The sequence below is a fragment of the Vigna angularis genome, chromosome 1 (assembly GCF_016808095.1).
Source record: "Vigna angularis cultivar LongXiaoDou No.4 chromosome 1, ASM1680809v1, whole genome shotgun sequence".
Lineage (NCBI taxonomy): Eukaryota > Viridiplantae > Streptophyta > Magnoliopsida > Fabales > Fabaceae > Vigna > Vigna angularis.
In genome coordinates, this window is record NC_068970.1 from 7172771 (window position 1) to 7192252 (window position 19482).

General features: G+C 32.7%; 2 protein-coding genes across 3 annotated transcripts; both read right to left on the reverse strand.

Moving 5' to 3' along the window:
• Window positions 1-3030: 3030 nt before the first annotated feature.
• Window positions 3031-6068, reverse strand: LOC108321556 (uncharacterized). Of its 2 annotated transcripts, XM_017553339.2 has the most exons (4): window positions 5831-6068; window positions 5615-5734; window positions 4353-4559; window positions 3031-3380 (listed from the first exon to the last, which is right to left on the reverse strand). In XM_017553339.2, the coding sequence occupies exons 1-4, from the start codon at window positions 6006-6008 to the stop codon at window positions 3340-3342; spliced, it is 546 nt and encodes a 181-aa protein (XP_017408828.1). In that variant the 5' UTR covers window positions 6009-6068; the 3' UTR covers window positions 3031-3339. The 2 variants fall into 2 exon arrangements, with proteins under 2 accessions (XP_017408828.1, XP_052727603.1); XM_052871643.1 differs by having other exon boundaries at window positions 3031-4559.
• A 5893-nt stretch (window positions 6069-11961) lies between these two features.
• Window positions 11962-17429, reverse strand: LOC108321575 (very-long-chain aldehyde decarbonylase CER3). The gene is made up of 11 exons (XM_017553369.2): window positions 17061-17429; window positions 16721-16950; window positions 16365-16597; window positions 15957-16176; window positions 15047-15174; window positions 14605-14861; window positions 14407-14514; window positions 13875-14081; window positions 12850-12960; window positions 12480-12653; window positions 11962-12329 (listed from the first exon to the last, which is right to left on the reverse strand). Exons 1-11 carry the CDS (start codon window positions 17109-17111, stop codon window positions 12159-12161), a joined length of 1890 nt encoding a protein of 629 aa, XP_017408858.1. The 5' UTR covers window positions 17112-17429; the 3' UTR covers window positions 11962-12158.
• Between the last annotated feature and the right edge of the window lie 2053 nt (window positions 17430-19482).

Genomic DNA, 19482 nt, shown 5'->3' on the forward strand with positions numbered 1-19482 from the left:
TCCTTCAAATTAAAATTCCAATTACTTTTTTATTCAATTCTATGAAAATTAAAATAAAATGATTCTATGTATGTGTTCGTTCGGAAAGAGGACAATAATAATGAAGCCATAATATGCAGTCCTTTTCACAGCTGGGTTCGTGCGTCGCCTCGTGCACATTGTGAGGAATTCGTGTAAATCACCGAAATAGGTACACAAACTGCGCTCTTTGGTTTTTTCTGCAAACTCATTCATAGAAAAGATGCTCATCAAGCTATATAACACATTTACATGAAGACAATGTTAAAATATATTTACCTGTCTGCGTGATATTTTTAGGCAACATCAAATAAATTACAGAAGAAAATAGTAGAATCACTCGTGAAGAAGCCAAATATGTCAAGTTCTTACTTAATAGCTACAAGTTCATTGCAAGTGTTGTAAGACGAGGAGATGTTTTTACTGAAGGAAAAAGTTGAGGTGAGTGCATTATTCAAGAAAAGGGGTGTCAATTCATTGATTATATCTCAGAGCATGGAATCGGATGGTGACCAATCTTATCAAGAAAAATTCTTACACGTCTTTTTCTAACCTTGGGAGCATCTGAAACTGGCGAAGACACCAGCCTAGCCCAGATAAAGATTGGCACTGCACTATTATTGTTCATAATAATAATGTTAAATTGTACATACATAGTTTCATGGACCTCTCGTACACGTCTGTCATTTGATTCAAATGCTATTAAGTTATCATACAAATTAATTCTCAATCATTGTGACCATGTTCAAAGTATTTTTGGAACAAAAATTCATCAAACACGGATGCATCTTCTGTATTGTATATCTATCTATATGTATCTATATATATATATACCAAGGATGCAACAATTGTGAGTAATATTTTGGGGCGTTTTGCGACAGATGGCAATGGCACTGCGATTTTAAGGTGGGGGTATGCGTATTTAAAGGCATACACGTGCATAGCTTTGAAGGGGGCCTTTATAGGTGTCAGGAAGCTTTTTCTACCACAACTTCTCTTTCGTGATAAGGCTACAGCATATAATCATGAGGAGCTCAATAGACTAGTCTTTTCATTGTATGCATGTGCCCTCCGGATTTTCTGCCTTCAAGTTTCAGCAATCATCTCTAGCCCAAATCGCTTCCATTCATTTTATAATTACCGTACGTAAATTTCAACTTCTTTGCTTTCAGTGTCAGAAACCTGGCTTCTAAATTGTTTCTGTATCATATAAATGCCATGCCATGCCATAATTAACGTGATGGTAAGAAAATTTACTGTTGCAGGGTAAGAAAAACAAAGCTACCAGGGTAGCTTCAGATTAAAATACACACATAAATGCATCGCACTGGCCAGCAAGAAGCTAGGAGATGCAAAAACCATGCATTATTACGATCAAAAGGGGTGCTGCTGTCAAAGAGAGCATGATATACAGCTTTAAGGACAATAACATTATCATTTTGACAGTGGCAGACCAGATATGGTAGAGTTACCACTACGAGATCCTCGGGGGTTGTACTTATAAAGTCACTTAATGGCACAAAACGAAAGTGACATTTCGTTCAGGTCCAATCTCTAGTAAAATTCTCACGCATGCTAATGTTAATTAATTCGGTCGTCTAATAACTTGTACAAAACATCCAGTTGTATATATGTATCTTTACTTTGGGATTTGCAGGCTAGTGATCATGTTGATAACATGCATATATGCCTGAAAAAATAAGAATCATTACACATTGTAATGTGATGTGTACTTGGGTCATCCACAGATGTATGCCATCAGTGGTGCTCACTATGCTGCGTCCTTCACAAAGTCAAATCATGAACCATATAGGATGAAGTGTAATATTCTACAGAGACCCCTAGCTACATTTATGAGATTGTTGGGACCAAACAAAAGGAGTCTAGTGCATGCGTAAAATTTTAGCTACATGTAATGTGCATGCACGTCTCTTCTCCAAAACCTGCCTAGGGTAATAGCCCTGGCACCCTAATGCATAGCATTTACCGCATGGGGTGAGTAAAATACGTCATGCTTCAATCCTGTAGAGCTAAATCAAAACTGGGATTGAGATGTTACGTTTTAACAACTAAAGTTGAAGGACGAGGACATAAAACAGATGATTATTAAGTTGAGTAGGCCATGAAGACCTTGTGCAGGGTTAGTCCCAAGTACAACATAACTTTTAAAAACCCAGATTTGACGAGAAAACCTTCCAAGTGCTTACTTCAATTAGGCATTAGCCTTTTAACGACAATGAATTATGCAAATGGCTTGTCCTAACTAGCAACTGTTAATGAAAGTGACAGTGGAGATGACTTGCACGTTAAGAAGAAATATCTCAACAGCGAATCAGCAATGAACGAAAAACAGTAACATTACGGACAACTTCCCTGTCTGCCTCCTAAAAGTGGTACACATATAAAGAAACAATGAACGACGAAGTCAAGAAAGTATATATGTACGTGCATATGCATGTATCAACTACTAAAGTTCTAAAACCAACCAAAAAAAAAAAAAAAACCAACGTGCTTATCTTCATTTTGTAATTGGCATTAAGCGTTGTCCACGTTAATACAGTGAGCAGTAGCAGCTTCAAACACATCACGGTTGTGGGACATTCGCTATTTCAATCAATGCTATCTTTATCAGAAACACTAATCGTTACTTAATGAGCTTTTGTGACTGATCTAGACACTAGATATATATAAACAACATAAACAGGACTAATAATTAGATACTGCCCACGTTCTCCACTACTACAGCCTTTCTACTTGGCTATTGTACAATACTTTTAGGTTTTCTTCTATTTTCTGTTTTTTTTACTACATTCTTATTGAGGATTATAAATGTGGCTTCATTTCTTTCACAAAAATGAAAACAAACGACTCACTTTTGCATTAAAACAAGCATTTCGAGAAAGTAATATAAGTGTGTTCCATGCCCCGTTCAATGTATTTAGCAGGCTGATCATTGAATGTAAATTTTAATAATGCAGAAAGAATGTGACTGCTCTTCGAGTCATTGGTGAGTAGGTATAACGATCATTTAGAATTTTGTGTTTGCCAAAGAAAAGTTTAAACAAAATACAGTCCTCAATGACAATCTTGATGATGGACAAACCCAACACCAATATGATAAGGAAGTTCAAACTACCATTGAAAAAACTCAAAACCTTACATGAAAACTGCATGTCATAAATGACATTTGCATATTCTATCAAAAAACGAAGACGATAATAATTGATAAAATTCTACATAACACATATAGTGTGTACACCTAAAAGAACACCCTGTATAGGTTATAATCTTCTATGTTTACTGGTATATCCAAAGTTCCAATCAACCATGAGCTCTCAGCTGGGAGTTCCGGGTAACAATCCCTGCACCATACATATAAGTAGAGTTATAACTGTCCAAAATCATTCTTAATAAAATATGCATTAGAATTCCTTATGCTAAGTCAGCTTGTCACACCATAATAACCAACAAAATCTAGGTTGTCAAACTCAAGATTATAAGTAAAATCATGAAGGTTTCATTTACATGTAACTTCATAAGAGTTTGTTATATATAAAAACAATATTCAAAAAACAGAGATAGTATTCAAACATAAGGTAAATTGGTAAATATCTGACAGAATCATAATTAAGACGCAAAAAAAGGAAACAAAACTTATTCTACAACTGATCACCAATTGGTCTGCAGAAAATGAATAATGGAAAGGATCTCTTGGCCAATTGATTAGAGCCTTGGTAAATATGTTTACTCTTGCCTTTCGAAAGGGTGCATGGCAGAATAAAACAGAGAATGGATTCTCTCATTTCTCTGCCATGACTTTATGTTATATGAGATTCTAGCCCTTCAATACCTTTTTATAGATACAATATTATTCTATTTTAAAAGATCAACGGTGAGATTTAACATTCGATTATGTCAAGTTTTTCTTTTTTCAGAGAAGATATGCTCCCATAAAACACTGTCATTTTGGATCGTTGGGACAGAAATAAATTTGACAAACTTGCAAACTTGAGAATTTCATGTGAATTCCTTGAATTAGTCTGGTTGAGTTTACTTATAAATGAGTTTGGAAGCAAGTTAACTTGAATTCTCTACTTAAAATTGTAAAGTGGTCGACTAATTAACTTGAGAGTTGGACAATCCTGATCAAAACGGTAAATTTCCTCATCCTCCATCAAAAGGCCAATAAATCTACTATAAGTCCTATAATGCCCTGCAATAAATTGAGTCTCATTTCTGGCAAGGCAACAATTGACAACATGAACTAACACAATTAATGAATTAGCGCAGCTAAAGTAGTAAAGTAATGCGTTTTACGAAGCAAAAACTTTTACTTGGAGCAGCAGTTGAGCGACAAAATTGGTACACAGTATGCTTCACAGTTTCTGTGTGTTTATGCTGATCAGAGATGTCTGTTTGAGGAACAGGACTTTCGGAACTTTGGTTTGCATTTCCTAGATGATCAGTTTGTTGATTAACTTTCATTGTCAACCTTCTAGTTGAATCATCCATTCTTTTCATTCCATAGTCATGCAAAGGTTCTGCAATTTGGCAGATCAACACAAAACCCACGCATGCAACAATCTGTCAGTCTGTTAGTAAAAAATTAGAGTGCAACCAATCAGGAAAGGAAAATGGTTAAAAGTGACATTAAAAAAAGACAAGAACTGAAGATAAATTGAAGAAACAATCAAATTGAGACAATTCATTCGAAAGGATGTAATTTTTTAACCAGTAAATCACGTTTGGCTGCAAGTCACTGCTCATATGAATTGTCTAAAGTAAAGATTACATCTAAAGTATTACTGAGAGGACCAAAAATGCATACGCCTCTATGCCTCTATGAACACAAATACTAATAACCACAAATCCATTGATTTTCTAAAAAAGTTCATAAACTTGTAAACTTATTATATAAGTTTGTAATATGATTATAACAATAAGGAATAAATCTTATAAACTTTTTAGATATTAAAAAGATAGATTAGATTATTTTTGTGTTAGTTGATAATATGTTAGTTGACAATGTGTTAATTGATAGTTTGAAACTTATATATATATATATATATATATATATATATATATATATATATACACGTCATATCCACATCATATTCCGTGTCTTGTAATTTTTTCAATTTAGCCTTATCAGATTTTGTGATAAGCATACAAATAAGCTTTAGACTTGCAATGTAGGACTTCTCAATAAATACGATACTGAAAAAACTATCAAATCACTACTTTCACCGTTTTACAAACCAAGAGACATGTTGAGGATTGTTTGGATAGAAGTAATAAAACAGTTTGTTTAAGGTCTAACGAATAAGTAGTCATTCGGTAAACAGTATAACTTGTTTTTCATAATCCATCTCTCCTTAAAATAAAGAGTTTCCACTTTATTCCTTAAACATTGTCCTTAGGTTAGCAATCCGCTCTTCAATTCATATATCAATCTGTGAATGCGCTTCATAAAATTTGACACGAAAACTTTACTAGTTTGGATGCTACAAGCACACCAGAACCGCACTCACATCCTCTATAACAGGTAACAATTAAAGTTGAAAACAGCAAACAAGTATTTATACAACAAGCTAACCTTTAGATGAATGGGGAAGATGAAGCAGAGGATCATACATATAATCATCAGATTTGAGATACTTCCCAACTTGTTTCCCAAAACACCGCCGCTCTTTTTCAGCTTTTTGAAATTCCAACTCTGAAACGTTCAGATATCATAAACAACCACCCCATGAAACAAAACAATGGTAGTTGAAACCAAGAAATAAGGAATTATGAAGGATAGATGTGAAACCTTTAGCAGGGGAAGAAGGGAAGGCGTCGAAAGCATGACAGGGTAGAGATGAGAGGAGAGGGGCATACATGAAAGTATCAGACTTAAGATAATCCAAAACCTTTTTAAGAAACACTTTCGTTCCTCTGCGTTTGATGGGTTTCCTCTTTTGGACTCTCAGGCGCGCTCTCTTTTCCATTTTCCTTTCTTCTTCTTCTTCGTTCTCTGTGAAAATGCAACTTTGGCGTTGAAGGAACAGTAAAACTTAGTTGTTTGGCGGTTTGAAAACTTTTGACATGGAGACACGTGTCCGATTCCGAGGAACCACTATGTCACGTGTCATGTTTGTTTGTCGCTTTTGTCCATGCGGACCGACCTCTGAGATTATTGGGCCAACAGCTTCCCTTTGGGCCTATAGAACATTTACGGGGCAGCTTTTTTCTATATCTCCATAATTTCTTCCTACACTTATATGCTAGAAAAATTTAATTTTACTTTTTTTTTTAATTTTGAATTTCGAAATATAAAACTTAGAAACTTTCCAAAATATACTATATCATTAATATTAAACTCTTAATTTTGAATTTGCATTTTAGAATATAAAATAAAAAATACATTTCACATTATATAACCTTAAATATAAAATTTGAATTTTGAAATGCAAATTTATTATTTTAAATGGTGTAATTTGAAATGTTTAGTCTTAACCCACAAGTCTAGTCTTAAACATTTTCTTCCACAATTTTTTAAATATAAACTATTCTTCTGCAATTCTCATTAGCTGCAACAGATACACCATATCTCTCTCTTCCTATACTACTGACATACCCAAGACCATCCCAATCATCTCTGTGAACTGGTTGCTCAAATACAAGTCAACCCACATATCTGCAATCGAAAAAAATAAAACTAAGTTCAACGCTAAATGCCTACAATATTGAAACAAAATTTCATGAGTGTATTAGTGCATCTGCGCTAGAATTCCTTCTATTAGATAGTTCATTTCTGAGATTTTTGAATAATTATTTTCATCAGAAGCATTTTATTTGAGATAGAAAAAAAAACTTAACTGTTATGTGAATGTTTATGGTATTAGAAGCCCCACCAAAAAGCCTCCACAATGGCACACAAATACTATTTGCAGCAGCATCAATTATTGCCATTTCCACCCTAGCCCATTTACTACCTAAGTGAGCTTTGCTTTGTGGACAAGTCTTTTCTTACGAGATAAAATAGCTAAATTTTCCCTCTGTTACTTAGATGCTAATAAATAATAGTTCCTAGCTAATGAAACATGTACTTTTAACAAACATTGAGTTGTAAGAACGTGAAAAGGATATAACACGGGATGCTTCATTTCACAAAAAATGGCATTACTTCAAGAATTAAAGCTTGGTATAGTTAGTAATAAAATTCTCTAGTTTATAAGCCAGTAAACAGATAGAAAGAGTCAGAGGAGGTAAAACATGATGGTAAACAATAAAATAGGAAAAAGGTTGCTTTAATAAGAAAATGATTGGAGAAACTGTTATAGAGTCAATTTTGAAATGAGGATGAGAGTAACTATCACTAACTTGTTAGTTATCCAAGAAAATTGAAAATTTATTGGTTATACTAACACAGAAGACACGAGTGGAAATCTTAGTCATGCCACCAGCTTATATATTCTCCAATCTTTCCTTACAAAAGTAACTAAAATGATGAATTCTTGGAAGTTTAATTAGATTCCTTCAAAGTTCTTTCTTATCAACAGAGAATGCATGTTTTCTTTTACAATTATTGGAGCCACTATGCTATATGACGAAGTGAAAAGGCAGCAGCGCGCCATGAGCACGTTAGGAGGAAAGTGTAGGAATAAGAGAGATGAAAACAGGAAAAATCAAATAAGAAAACTTTTGTCTTTGATGTGTGTATGTTTCGTGTCATTTACAAAGCATAGTTGAATATATTTTTAGGTTTCAAACAAAAAGGAAAAAACATGTCGGACTGGAATACAATTCTGCTAGCTCTGATTTCAATACTCTCTTCTCAAATTGGATGGTGAATGCTCAACATCCCAAGCTTGGAAACATTCATCCTCAAGTTAATGCGGTGAAAGGTCTTTGTGAAAACGTTGGCAAGCTAATTTTTTGAGCAAATCGAGAGGAGATGGAAGAGATTTCTCTGTAGTGTCTCCCGAATCACATGAATATCGATATCGATGTGTTTTATGTGTTTGTGGAAGGTAGAGTTATTGTCTGGCAGACTGGTCGTTACACTAGAGAACGGTTGGAAGGTCAGCTTGGATTTGAAATTGTGAAGAAGATATCTAATCCATTGAATTTCACAAGTCGCGGTGACAAGGACCCTGTACTCAGCTTCCGACGAGGAATTAAGGATTAGTCTATATAACTTCTTTCAAATAGTGGGTCAAGAACCACTCCAAATTTTCTTCGAAGCCGAAATTCGATGAATTTATCACATTGTAGTCTTAATTTCACAGTAAATACAATCACGTATCTTTTTACCTTACATCTGTATTCATAAGTTTGATGTTGGCTTTCAATTAGGATTGACTCAATTACGATCCAAGAGTTCATAAGCATAAACATGATGGATTTATGGTGATAGTTTTAATATGTAATTATCAATCGGTCAGTCCTGGATTAGTAATCAACCGGTTACAAAATGAAGTGTAATTGGTGAAGGGATTTTGGAAAATGTTCATTATTGTAAAATAGTTAATTGCTCGATGAATAGAGAAGTGTGTTGACTAGACGGTTACACGGTACACATTAACTACTTAGCATTGTGATTCCTAATTAAAGAGAACAAAATTTAAAAGAAAAAGAAAACACTAATAAAAGAGTGAGGAAGAAAAGAAAAAGAAAAGGAAGGAAAAGGAATGCTCACATTCTATTTGCTTTATAAGAGTAAATTTATGTAAGTTGTCACGGATAACTCCTTTTATTTTATAGAAGATAGATGTTAAGATTGTAGAAATTATTTATTATTATTTAGTGTTGTCAAAATGGGTTAAAATCTATGGGCCAACCCGGTACACAATGGGTTTGGACCGAGTTAGGTTTGAGAAAAATGAATTTTTTTTATAGAGGTCAATTTTCAACCCGGCTCATCCGGGTTGAACCTGTGGTGAGTCGGGTTGTCTCATCAACCCACCTAGTTTTATTTAATTATTTATTATTTTATGTTTCAATATTATTTGTTAACCTTTTTTATTGTATTGTGAATGAGAATAAAGAAAAAGATGTTTTAAAAAAGCAAAATATTATAAATTTATCCATTTAAGACTTTAATCTTATAAATGGATAGGTGACACAAAAAATATCAATATTATAAACTTATTTATTTGTTTTTTAAGTTTGCTAGATTACGTTTGAGTTGTATGTTACATTTTTTTATTTTGAATTGTATTTGGAGTTTAACATCATTTTATAGTGAAATTTATTTAAATTTGAACAAAAGTATTGTACTTTTTTTAGATTTTAAAAAAATTGTAATTAAGTGAATCAGCGAGCCAACCCATTTAACTCACGAATTCGTAATAAGTTAGGTCGGATTTGAATTTTCTTGACTCACTAATAAATGAGCCAAATTGGATTGACTCGCTAGGTAGTCAACCCATAATAAATGGGCCACCCATTTTCACAATATTATTATTATTATTATTATTATTATTATTATTATTATTATTATTATTATTATTATCCAATGATTTTGTAAAGTATAAAATATTTTTTATTTGGTTGAAATAATAGGAAAATGTTGGCTTCCAAAAGTAGTTTTGGTTTGACCGTTGAAATATAAAAAAGCGTTTTATACTTTAAAAATCATAGGAATTAAAGACGAAAGTAAACTAAGCTAATCAACTACATCGGCCTGCATTAAATTCTGCACAGTTGTATCATGTGAATAAACAGATAGAGGAAAGAGAAAATAGTTTGTGTTAATGAAGTACTATTATTTAATAATAAGTTATTATATAATAAAGCTTTAATTACTTTTTTAACAACTATTCATTTAATTTTGTCTTATTGTTAATAGTTGGATTAATTTGATCTTTTAAATTTGAAATCTACATGATTCAGTTTTTTAATTTCTTTAAATCGATGTGATGGGCTTCTTCTCTCTAAATTAATAATCATGACAATAGTTTAAACCATCACTTAAAAAGTTATTAACTACAAATTAATTAGTTGCAGTGGAAAATTGTCATTATATTTTCTAACGTTTAAAACTTTTACCAATTAAAACTTTTAAAAGCGTAAAATCAATTCGGAGGAAATAACTGATTTAAATCAATGTAAAAAGCAAAGAATCAAATTGAATTGACCTTTTTATTAACCTAAATAGAAATTTGGATGAAATAATGAACAAGTAAGGATAAACAATAATTAATACTATAATAATTCTTTTAAAAAGTTATATTAATATGTTACTCCTACTAACTTATAAATGACAGGTAATCTGAAAGCATTAAAGTCTTAGAAATCCCACATACCACCAAATCTGCTCTTGTTAAAGTTGAACTGTCCACAGCCCAACCAATAACTATCCATCCAGCTTAATTATAATTAAATTAGTTATTATTATTATCATTAAGATCATAGTTTAAAATAAATGCTAACAACTATATTTCGCCAAAATGACAGCAATTTCCCACCGTCACTTCCCTTTCAGTTCCGCACTATTTCTCTTGTTTCTTTTCACAAAAAAGGCAACGGACTATTTCTGTTGTTTCTTTATCAATACTACTGTAATTTCCATTCACACCAAAAACTTATATTTTTTCTTTCTACTTTTGATATAAATATATGCACTACAATCTTAAAACCCTCATCGAACAAAAATGGTCTAATTACTTTATATTGGTTATTAAGGGAATATTCATTAAAGTTTTATATTGAATAATATGAAAAAGGAAAAAAAAAGTTATTGAAAAAATAAAATGTTGATTTGATAATGATTATCATAAGTCAATAAGTTTTTTAGATTAGATAGTTACAAATTATTTGAAGATTTATAATTTTTTCAAAAAAAATTACAATATTAAAGTGTTGAACCACATTATTTAAATTTCTAATTTTATTTGTGGATGTGATGCATCACATTCATATTACAACATTTATCCAGTCTATTTCTATCAAATAGTTAAATCAAACATACATTACTACTTTTTTTCTTGTATAAAAATTGATTTATTAGTTTGATGCAAAACCTGTCCAGATAATCCAACGGACAATATTAATATTCATAGATCGATTTCTTCAAATTATGCAGTTCAATGTCACATCGTATTCATTGTCACCATGTACTTAAAACACTTGTATTGTAAATTTTTAATAATTTCCAAGTTTAATAGATTAAGTTATTCCTAATTAGAGATTTAGTGTAGGTATTCAAATAAGACACAAATTTAATATGTGGTGCAATAAGCTGAGAGAATCACTTCTCTCAACTGTCTCCATTAAAATTGATGGCTAAAAACACAAAAATAAAAGAGTGATTCCATAGAATAAATAGAAACTTACTTTGTATTGAAATCTTATTAGTTTAAAATATTCCTTAGTTCTCCAATTTCTACTAAGTGATGCAATTAGATTTAAAAAAAAAATGAGGAAGAAATTGAAAGAAAAAAGAGAAAGAATGGCTTGAGAGAGAGAACGTGAGAGAGGAGAAAATAAAAATGATGAGAGTGATGTTTATCCTCTTTTTTATTTTTATCATTAAGTTTTTTATACACGTCACAATTTAACTTTTATTTTTATTATAAAAGTTAATTATATATAATGTTAATTAATATTAATATATTACAAGAAAAAATCCGATTGAGGCAATTTTGTGTCATATATTTTAGGTTTTAATCAAATTAAGTTTGAATTTGCATGAATTTCAAGATCAAAACGCGATCACACAAGGACAAACTTAACTTGTATAAACTTTTCTCTTGCATGGACAACATTTTCCCATGTTTTGAAAACAATGGAACAAACATTTTCCTTCAATAAAAGTTTACTTTTCTTGTTGTTTGGCCACTTGTTAATTTTCTTTTCATTGATATAAAAGGAAATGTTTAAAGTGACAAACCAATGCATTTCTATATATATATATATATATATATAAGCAATCAGAATGGCAACTTGCTAGCTTGGTTTTTGGCTTAATTTATGCCATGAATTAATCACTGAATGTGATGGATTTTAACATCGAAGAAACATCAGAAATGTTATACAGCCAGTTCAAAGAATATAACCACAGTTATGGCGAGTGTGATGTTCAAATAATACAACAAAAGAAGAAGAAAACAACTTGAGAAAAACACTTTTTGACTGAAGAGTTTTAATTTCTTTTACTGTGTGAATCTTGACACTGGTCTTAAGCCATGTTTGAGTGCTGCTTCCCACACAAGATCAATTCTGTTAACATCTATGGCCCCAACTTCGTGATGAGACCAACCTTCAAGGCTGTGTACCACTCCCCCCGCATGACAGGCATGAACGACTCCTCTATCCATTGTGTACTGCATTCATAATATATGCATCTGTGTCAGACTATTTTGTGAACAGATACTATGACTATTAATTGCTTAATAACAGATATAAGAACTGTATATCAGATGACAGAAAACGAAGGAGATGAGACAGATACTGCTAGAGTTGGTAACACTCACCTCACAGCAACCAAGTCCTTCCACGTCTTCTGGCAATCTCATGGCAGCCAGATCACCGTAAGTGCAATCTCTTCTGAATGATAAAATGGGTGGGACAACAAATTGATGAAAATGGGTTCCACGTGGGGCCCAATATTGCTCTCTTGGCGTTATCCACTTACCAACTATCCAGGTCTGCATTAAGACAAGTAAGCACATGTAAAGTTCATGCTACAGAATAATTTCTCTTTCAATAATAATTATACCATATGTCAATTTCCTAAGTTGCACCAAAATCAAACCACGTGTGTAAATAGTAAATAGTGAAGGAGTAAGTTATGTTGATTTGTCACCAGCAAAGTTTTTCCAAGTTATATTTTCATGGTTGTACCTTGCAGTTTTGTGCAGCTTGGTATTTTGTCACTTGGACAAGATAGCTCTGATATTCCAGAGGAGCTTCCTTTTGGATCCTCTGAAATCTATCTGTTGAAAGAGTTAACATCTGCAAAGTAACTCTGAGCGCATTAGCTATGGTGATTAAATAAATCAAGAATCATGAGACTTCTGCTTCACCAGAATTAACCACTATTATCAGCATTACTTGAATTAGCATCTGTGTAAAAATAATAATAATAAAGTTGGCAATGTCTCATTAATTTACGTGCATAATTGACTAAAAGGGTCTCCGTGCCTACCCTCACCCTCTAATCAAACGGCGAAAAGGTTCCATTTCTCAGAACACAAATTTCATTTTCACAGCATCTATATGCATAATTGATAGGAAGCTATGAGCTATGATGTTGCTATACTATAAATCCACCACTGAAACAGGAGGGAATACTAAATAATAAGTCTGAACCTAATAGATGCTAATATATGACAAGAATTTAATAATGACCCCACAAGTCCTTATCTTACTTTAGCAAAGTTAAAACAGAACTAAATTAATATTATAAATACTATCCTAATATTTTCATATTCTATCCATATTCAAGACTGCCCTGGAATCAATCAAACAATGAAAGGATCTACTTTCACTGCACCACAGTTCCACTTCATCTTTTACCATCCGTTACTGTTGAACCAGATACTTTTGAATGCTTTCTCCAAGCAATTTCTTTTTTAATATTGCATATCCTACTATGGTATTTTTTCCTTCTATCGGTATCTTTCTTTATTTATCATTTTTTTGCTTATTTTTATTTAAAAAATAAATTAATAAAAAATAACTAGATATTAGACGTCTTCCTAGCAAGGAAAGTACTTACTCAAGGACAAATGAAAATTTTCACTATTAGTAGTTCAATTTGATTAATTTTTGAAACCAAAGTAGGAAAAGAAAGGGGGAAAATGCTGTAAAAAGCACAATAGAATGGAAGTAAAATGGTAAAAAATGGGGACTCTGAGAAAATTTACCAGAACTTTGACTTTCTTTTGGCAAAGGTAAAGAGCAATTGCTCTTCCGAGCTTGGAAGTAGCTCCTGTTAGGAACACCTCTTTCACATCTTGATGGATTTCATTAAGTATAACAGCAGCGGTTAACGTGTTCCCATGAACAACTCGAACCCTAAGGTTTGGGTGCTTGTCCACAAAAAGCTTTCCACCCCCGTTTAGCGATTCATTCTACATTCAGTGAGTAAATGATTCAAGTTAACAAAGTTCTGACCATTAATGCTAAGCTGAATGTCTGATAAAATATTTACTACTTTCATTTTATTTATGTATAGCTCCACGGAAAATGGGAGGCCATGTGTAATTTGTTTCGGATGTTACAAAAGAGACCCACCATTCCTATTCAGCATTTATTATGTACGTACTACTACCATGGATGGCATTCAAACCTTCACCAACTATGCTCAGAGAAGGCCAGATCGAATTAATTATCCAAGTTCGATTTACTACGCTGGACGAATCAAATAGCTAGAAAAAAAAGTTCAATATGTCAGACCTTATTCAATGCAGCAAGGCTAATGACTTTAACCCCAATTTTATCGGCCCTTAGGATGGCTAGCTCAATTTGCTTATTGATCCCGTCAGTAGCAAATGGCAAGAAATACTGCAAAAGTGGAAAAAGACAAAGAAATAAATAAATATTCATGGTGGAAAAAGAAAAGTGAGTACAGCTTTCTGACTTATATGGTTCAACCTGAAAGCCACATCGAGGTACAACCCATGTTTGGTGCAATCTTCCTCTCAGATTGTAGAAACTAACTAAAAAGGTCTTGGACCAAACCCACATTGCTAGCAAAACTAGAAAAGCAACGGGCCAGCCAATGACCAAGAAGAGCCTTGTTGTGTATGGCAACGAAGCAAAGGATCTCAGGACGAATTGAACATGCATAGAGGATGACACATCAACAATATGAGCCAGGAAAACAAAATGGGGTACCCTGTCAACGTTTCCTGCAATGATAATTGACAAGTGACGGTAAAAAAAATTTGCATGTATATGGTAAAACTCTACTTCATAACACAGAATACAGCTATTTTAAAGTTTCTATTTGTTATGTTGGGTGCCCATCTAGTATTGAAGTCAAAATGAACGAAAGAAAAACTAGAAGAAGTGATCGAATCATAGCACAGCTTACCTGAACCTGAACTTGATGTTTTGTGTGTTTGCCATGATTTTTTGTTGAGGGTACCGCCCAGTGCGTCAAAGAGAGGCATAAAGAGGCAGAAATTAGTGTCCTTGTCAGAGTGGTGCAGGCTGTGATATCTGCATAATAGCATGGAAAGAAATGAATGATACATACAAGTCACAACTGCTTAGAAATGGACGTGAATAAAAGAATCGTATTTTGAACTGAGAGCTGGATTGGACCACTTTTAGGAAATGCATGCTCACTTAGTCATCCTCTCGGCAATTGCAACAACACATGGAAGAAAGCTAAATATGCACTATGCGGCAGAACTTAAATAGGTTTCCAGCCAAACATCTTTAGCTGTGAGCCTCAAACTCGTTGCCAAAAACTTGTTCAAATTCAACTCTCGGGGACCACTGGTTTACTTGAACTTCTCTCTTCACATGAGAGAACCCTAGACTGTTAGCTTTAGGTCCTTTCCACTCCCCTCTCTTAAGGGTAGGTTTGTGTACGGAGAAAGAGAGAGAGAGAAACACAAGCACAAAGTTATTCTTTAGGTACTCTCATGTAGCTTCGAAGGTTTATGAAAAAGTAGAAAAAATAAGTAAGGATTTTCATCTAATTATCTAAATCACAGTTCCACGACCGACTTTGTTCCAGCTCCATTATCCTTCACTTGTTTCGTTCTCTACCGACATTCAACTATATCATAAAGAACACGAAGTGCCACAACTATTCAGCTAAGGTTTCATTTGCATTTAGGTCACGTACAGTAAATGCTTTTCACATGTCTTCTTAAAAGTCTGACACGGATCAATGCGAGTTTTCTTGTGACATGTGTTACAATTAAATAGGTGATGACAGTAACTGAGAAATATATGAAACTAACGGATGTAACAGCTCTAAATTAACTTACGTTGGTGTGTATATCACATATCTAAGAAATTGGAATTTCTCGAACAACTGATGAGGAAAGATTTCAACATTGCCGTGGCCCAAGCATCTCAGGAAGTCAAAAATCAAAACATAAACATATGTCAAGCTTGCTGATCCATATCCCATCACAGAAGTCCCAAGGATAGGGATTCCAATGACTACCGTCAGAATAAGATGCTCCAAGAGTGTTGCATGTCCAGCTGTAGGAAAACAAGTCATGTTTCAAAAACAACACAACATTAACAAGTGGCTTGAAAAATGAGTATAAGCTGTTGTGAAATTCGAACAGATAAACACCTCTTAATCTTCCTTTTGAATAATCGGATAGATCCAAAATCAGAATCTACAGGGGAGGATTAAAGTAAAGAAAGGAAAATATGATTCTCACCGGTAAAAGATTCTGGTACAGGTGATGAATGGTGTAGTGAATGATAGCGGGTGAAAAGATAGTCTCCATGGAACTTCTTGTGCACCCAATAAAAAAGTGGCTCGGAGACTCCCACATGGAGAATCAAAGTAAAGAAAAGACCTTTTATATTCCAGATAGGAAGATGCTGAAGAAAGGGAAACATATAGCAGGCCATGGAGGCAACTAGTGTTTGAAGAATCAAGAAATTGTCCCTGATTGAAAAACAAATATATCAGGAGACACACGGTACATAAGAAACCATTTTCAACATAATGTAATTTTATTTGAACAAATGGAGAAGAGAGAGAAAGAAATTCCTTTCCAAGTTTTTTTACCAGTCCCATTCTTTGTCAATCTGCTTGAAATCAACACCCTGCTGAAGAATCCGTCGATTTCTGGTGAGAAAAAGCATGTGGCTATAAGAACCCCAAAGGACATGAATTAGACCTCTGAGACCACTTAGTATGAGCAAATGAAGGCACCAGCTGAGATTGTAGTAGGAGTGTTCCTCGTTGTAGAACCATTCATACACGACTTTCGCCACAAACGGCCCATATAATAGATACTGTGTATATCCAATGAAAAACAAAGTAAGATCACACATAACCCATGTAAGAATTAATATAACAAAGAAAAAGGTACCAACATATGCAAATCACAGCTAGATTTGTGTACCTTGTACATTCCAAGGTTCTCCCATGGCCATGTTGATAAAGGAGCCCCCATTTCAGTGCACTATATTGTAATTAAGACTCCTAAAAATCTTTTACGCTATATTGCTTACAGTTGCACCTTTTTCCTTTGGCAAACGTAAATGCTCCTCCACACACTATATTTCTTTCTTCTGGGCACTATCTGCTTCCTTTAGTATTTTTCTTTTTCTTCTGTATTTGCTAAAATACAACAGAGCAGAAACTGTGAAACAGCAGAAAGGAGAAATAACCAATGGGTGGAGAGATCCGTTAATGCAAGAAAGAGTTTCTTTATCCTTTCCTTTCTTAATTGCTAAGACTCTGTGTGAGTTTTAACCACAACTTGAAAATTTATTCTCCCTTCCCATTGCGTATTTATAAGAGTAGCGGATCATGCATTGAATCTTGAGGCCTACAAAATACGATACTCTCCCACCTGTCTTCTCATTACTGGGATATTAATTTTTTTCAATTAATGTCTTCTGCTCAATCAAAATATAAATAAAATAAAAAGATCCCTGCAAGTCGTACTCTTGATTAAAATCTTACATTTAAGAAAATCATGTTAAAAAAGAACGAAGACTTAAACTCAATTTCAGTCATAAATACATTTTTACTTGTTATAGTCTCTCGAAAGGGCCACCTTACAAATTTAGTTGTTGTTTTTTTTAATCAAGTAGGACACTTTAATATAAAGTATTTTCAGACGTAAAGAGAAGGTTCTTCTCTGTTAAATACTTATATATATATATATATATATATATATATATATATATATATATATATATATATATATATATATATAATCTTTTACAGTAACCATATATAAACTAAATTAGTATTTCTTTATTGTAAGTTTAGTGGTTAAGAGGTTTAAATATTTACGCAGACTCTCAGGTATAACAAATTATTTCCTCCTAAGAAATCGGAACTTCTTTTATAGATCAACGGTGAGCATAAGTCGGGGTTGAGTTTCTCATTATTTTTATTGGATTGGTCAATTTAAGTCTTAACCTTACCATTAAAGATCTAAAATACGTATGCGCAAAGTATATTAATCCGACTTCATATATATAACATGTCGAATTTACATGACGTATAATTAAATTGCAGAACAAAAATATAAAAAGTAATTATATTTCGTAAATATATATTTTAAAATTAATAAATTTTTCATAAAATAATTAAAGGATATTAAAACAAAACGGAATTAAGGTAATTTGAAGCATAATCCAAATCCGTCTTAAAAGGTACATTGGATTATTTTTTAGGTTAAATATGTTTTTGGTTAGATTTAGTCATTTTAACCAAATTTTGTTAATTTTATTTAATGTTTTAAACACGTTATTTAGTTAACATTGAAGTAAAAATGTGTCAAATGTTATAAACAACTCAAATGTTATCAGGAAACCGCTTAAAACATCAAATAAACCTAACAAAATTTAGTTAAAATAACTGATTTCACACATTTCTAAAGTTGAGAGACTAAATTAGACCAAAATTTAAAAAAACGACTAATTCTAATTTTCACTACAAATTAAGGATCAAAAATATATTTAACTCTTATTTTTTTAAACAAGTTTATGCGAAAATTAACTATTTTAAACATATTAATTGTGAATATGTATAAAAAAGAACAGAAAAAGTTACAACTTAATTTTGACAAGGAAAAAAACACTCCTACCCTAAGATATTACACATTAAGAGATCACGGTTTTAGAAAACTTTGGGTAGATTATTGTTATTATTGGACTAAAATATAATTTAGCTCACAATATTATAATTTTTTAGAGTAAAAAAAAATCAAATAGAGATTTTGTATATTGGGTGGCATATATACGCATTTTGATGTATGTTGGTTTGAGTGAAAAGGTTTGAAAATTGAAATGTACGTAAAAGACAAGACAGCCCGCGCGTTGAGGTGTTGTTGTAATGGAGCAGATCTGAAGAGTAGAGTAAATGCCTTAGTTATATGGTTGGCAGCCGAAACAGTACCTCTCCTCAGATGTTAGATAAGGTAGGTTTGGAGTTGCCTCTCTAAATGCTCTTTTCATTATGAGACCACCACCATTGCATATACTCATAAAACTATATCCTTATATTTAATTTAAGATACCCTCCTCTTTTACATTTTTCTTCCTATTAGTATGGAAAACTCTATAGTAATTATATAACTTTCTAAATTTAAAATTTCTCTTCTCAAATGTTTGTATTTCTTCAGACAAGGCTGTTTTTCTTTATTATCACTTGTACATAACTTGCAAACTACCCTAATGATAAACTAATAAAACGATGTACGATATTAACAGAACGATAACCTACCATGATGATATATGATATTCTAAGATAATGATGTACCGTGAGAATGATACATGATTCAGTGTTAATGCATATTAAAGTATAAT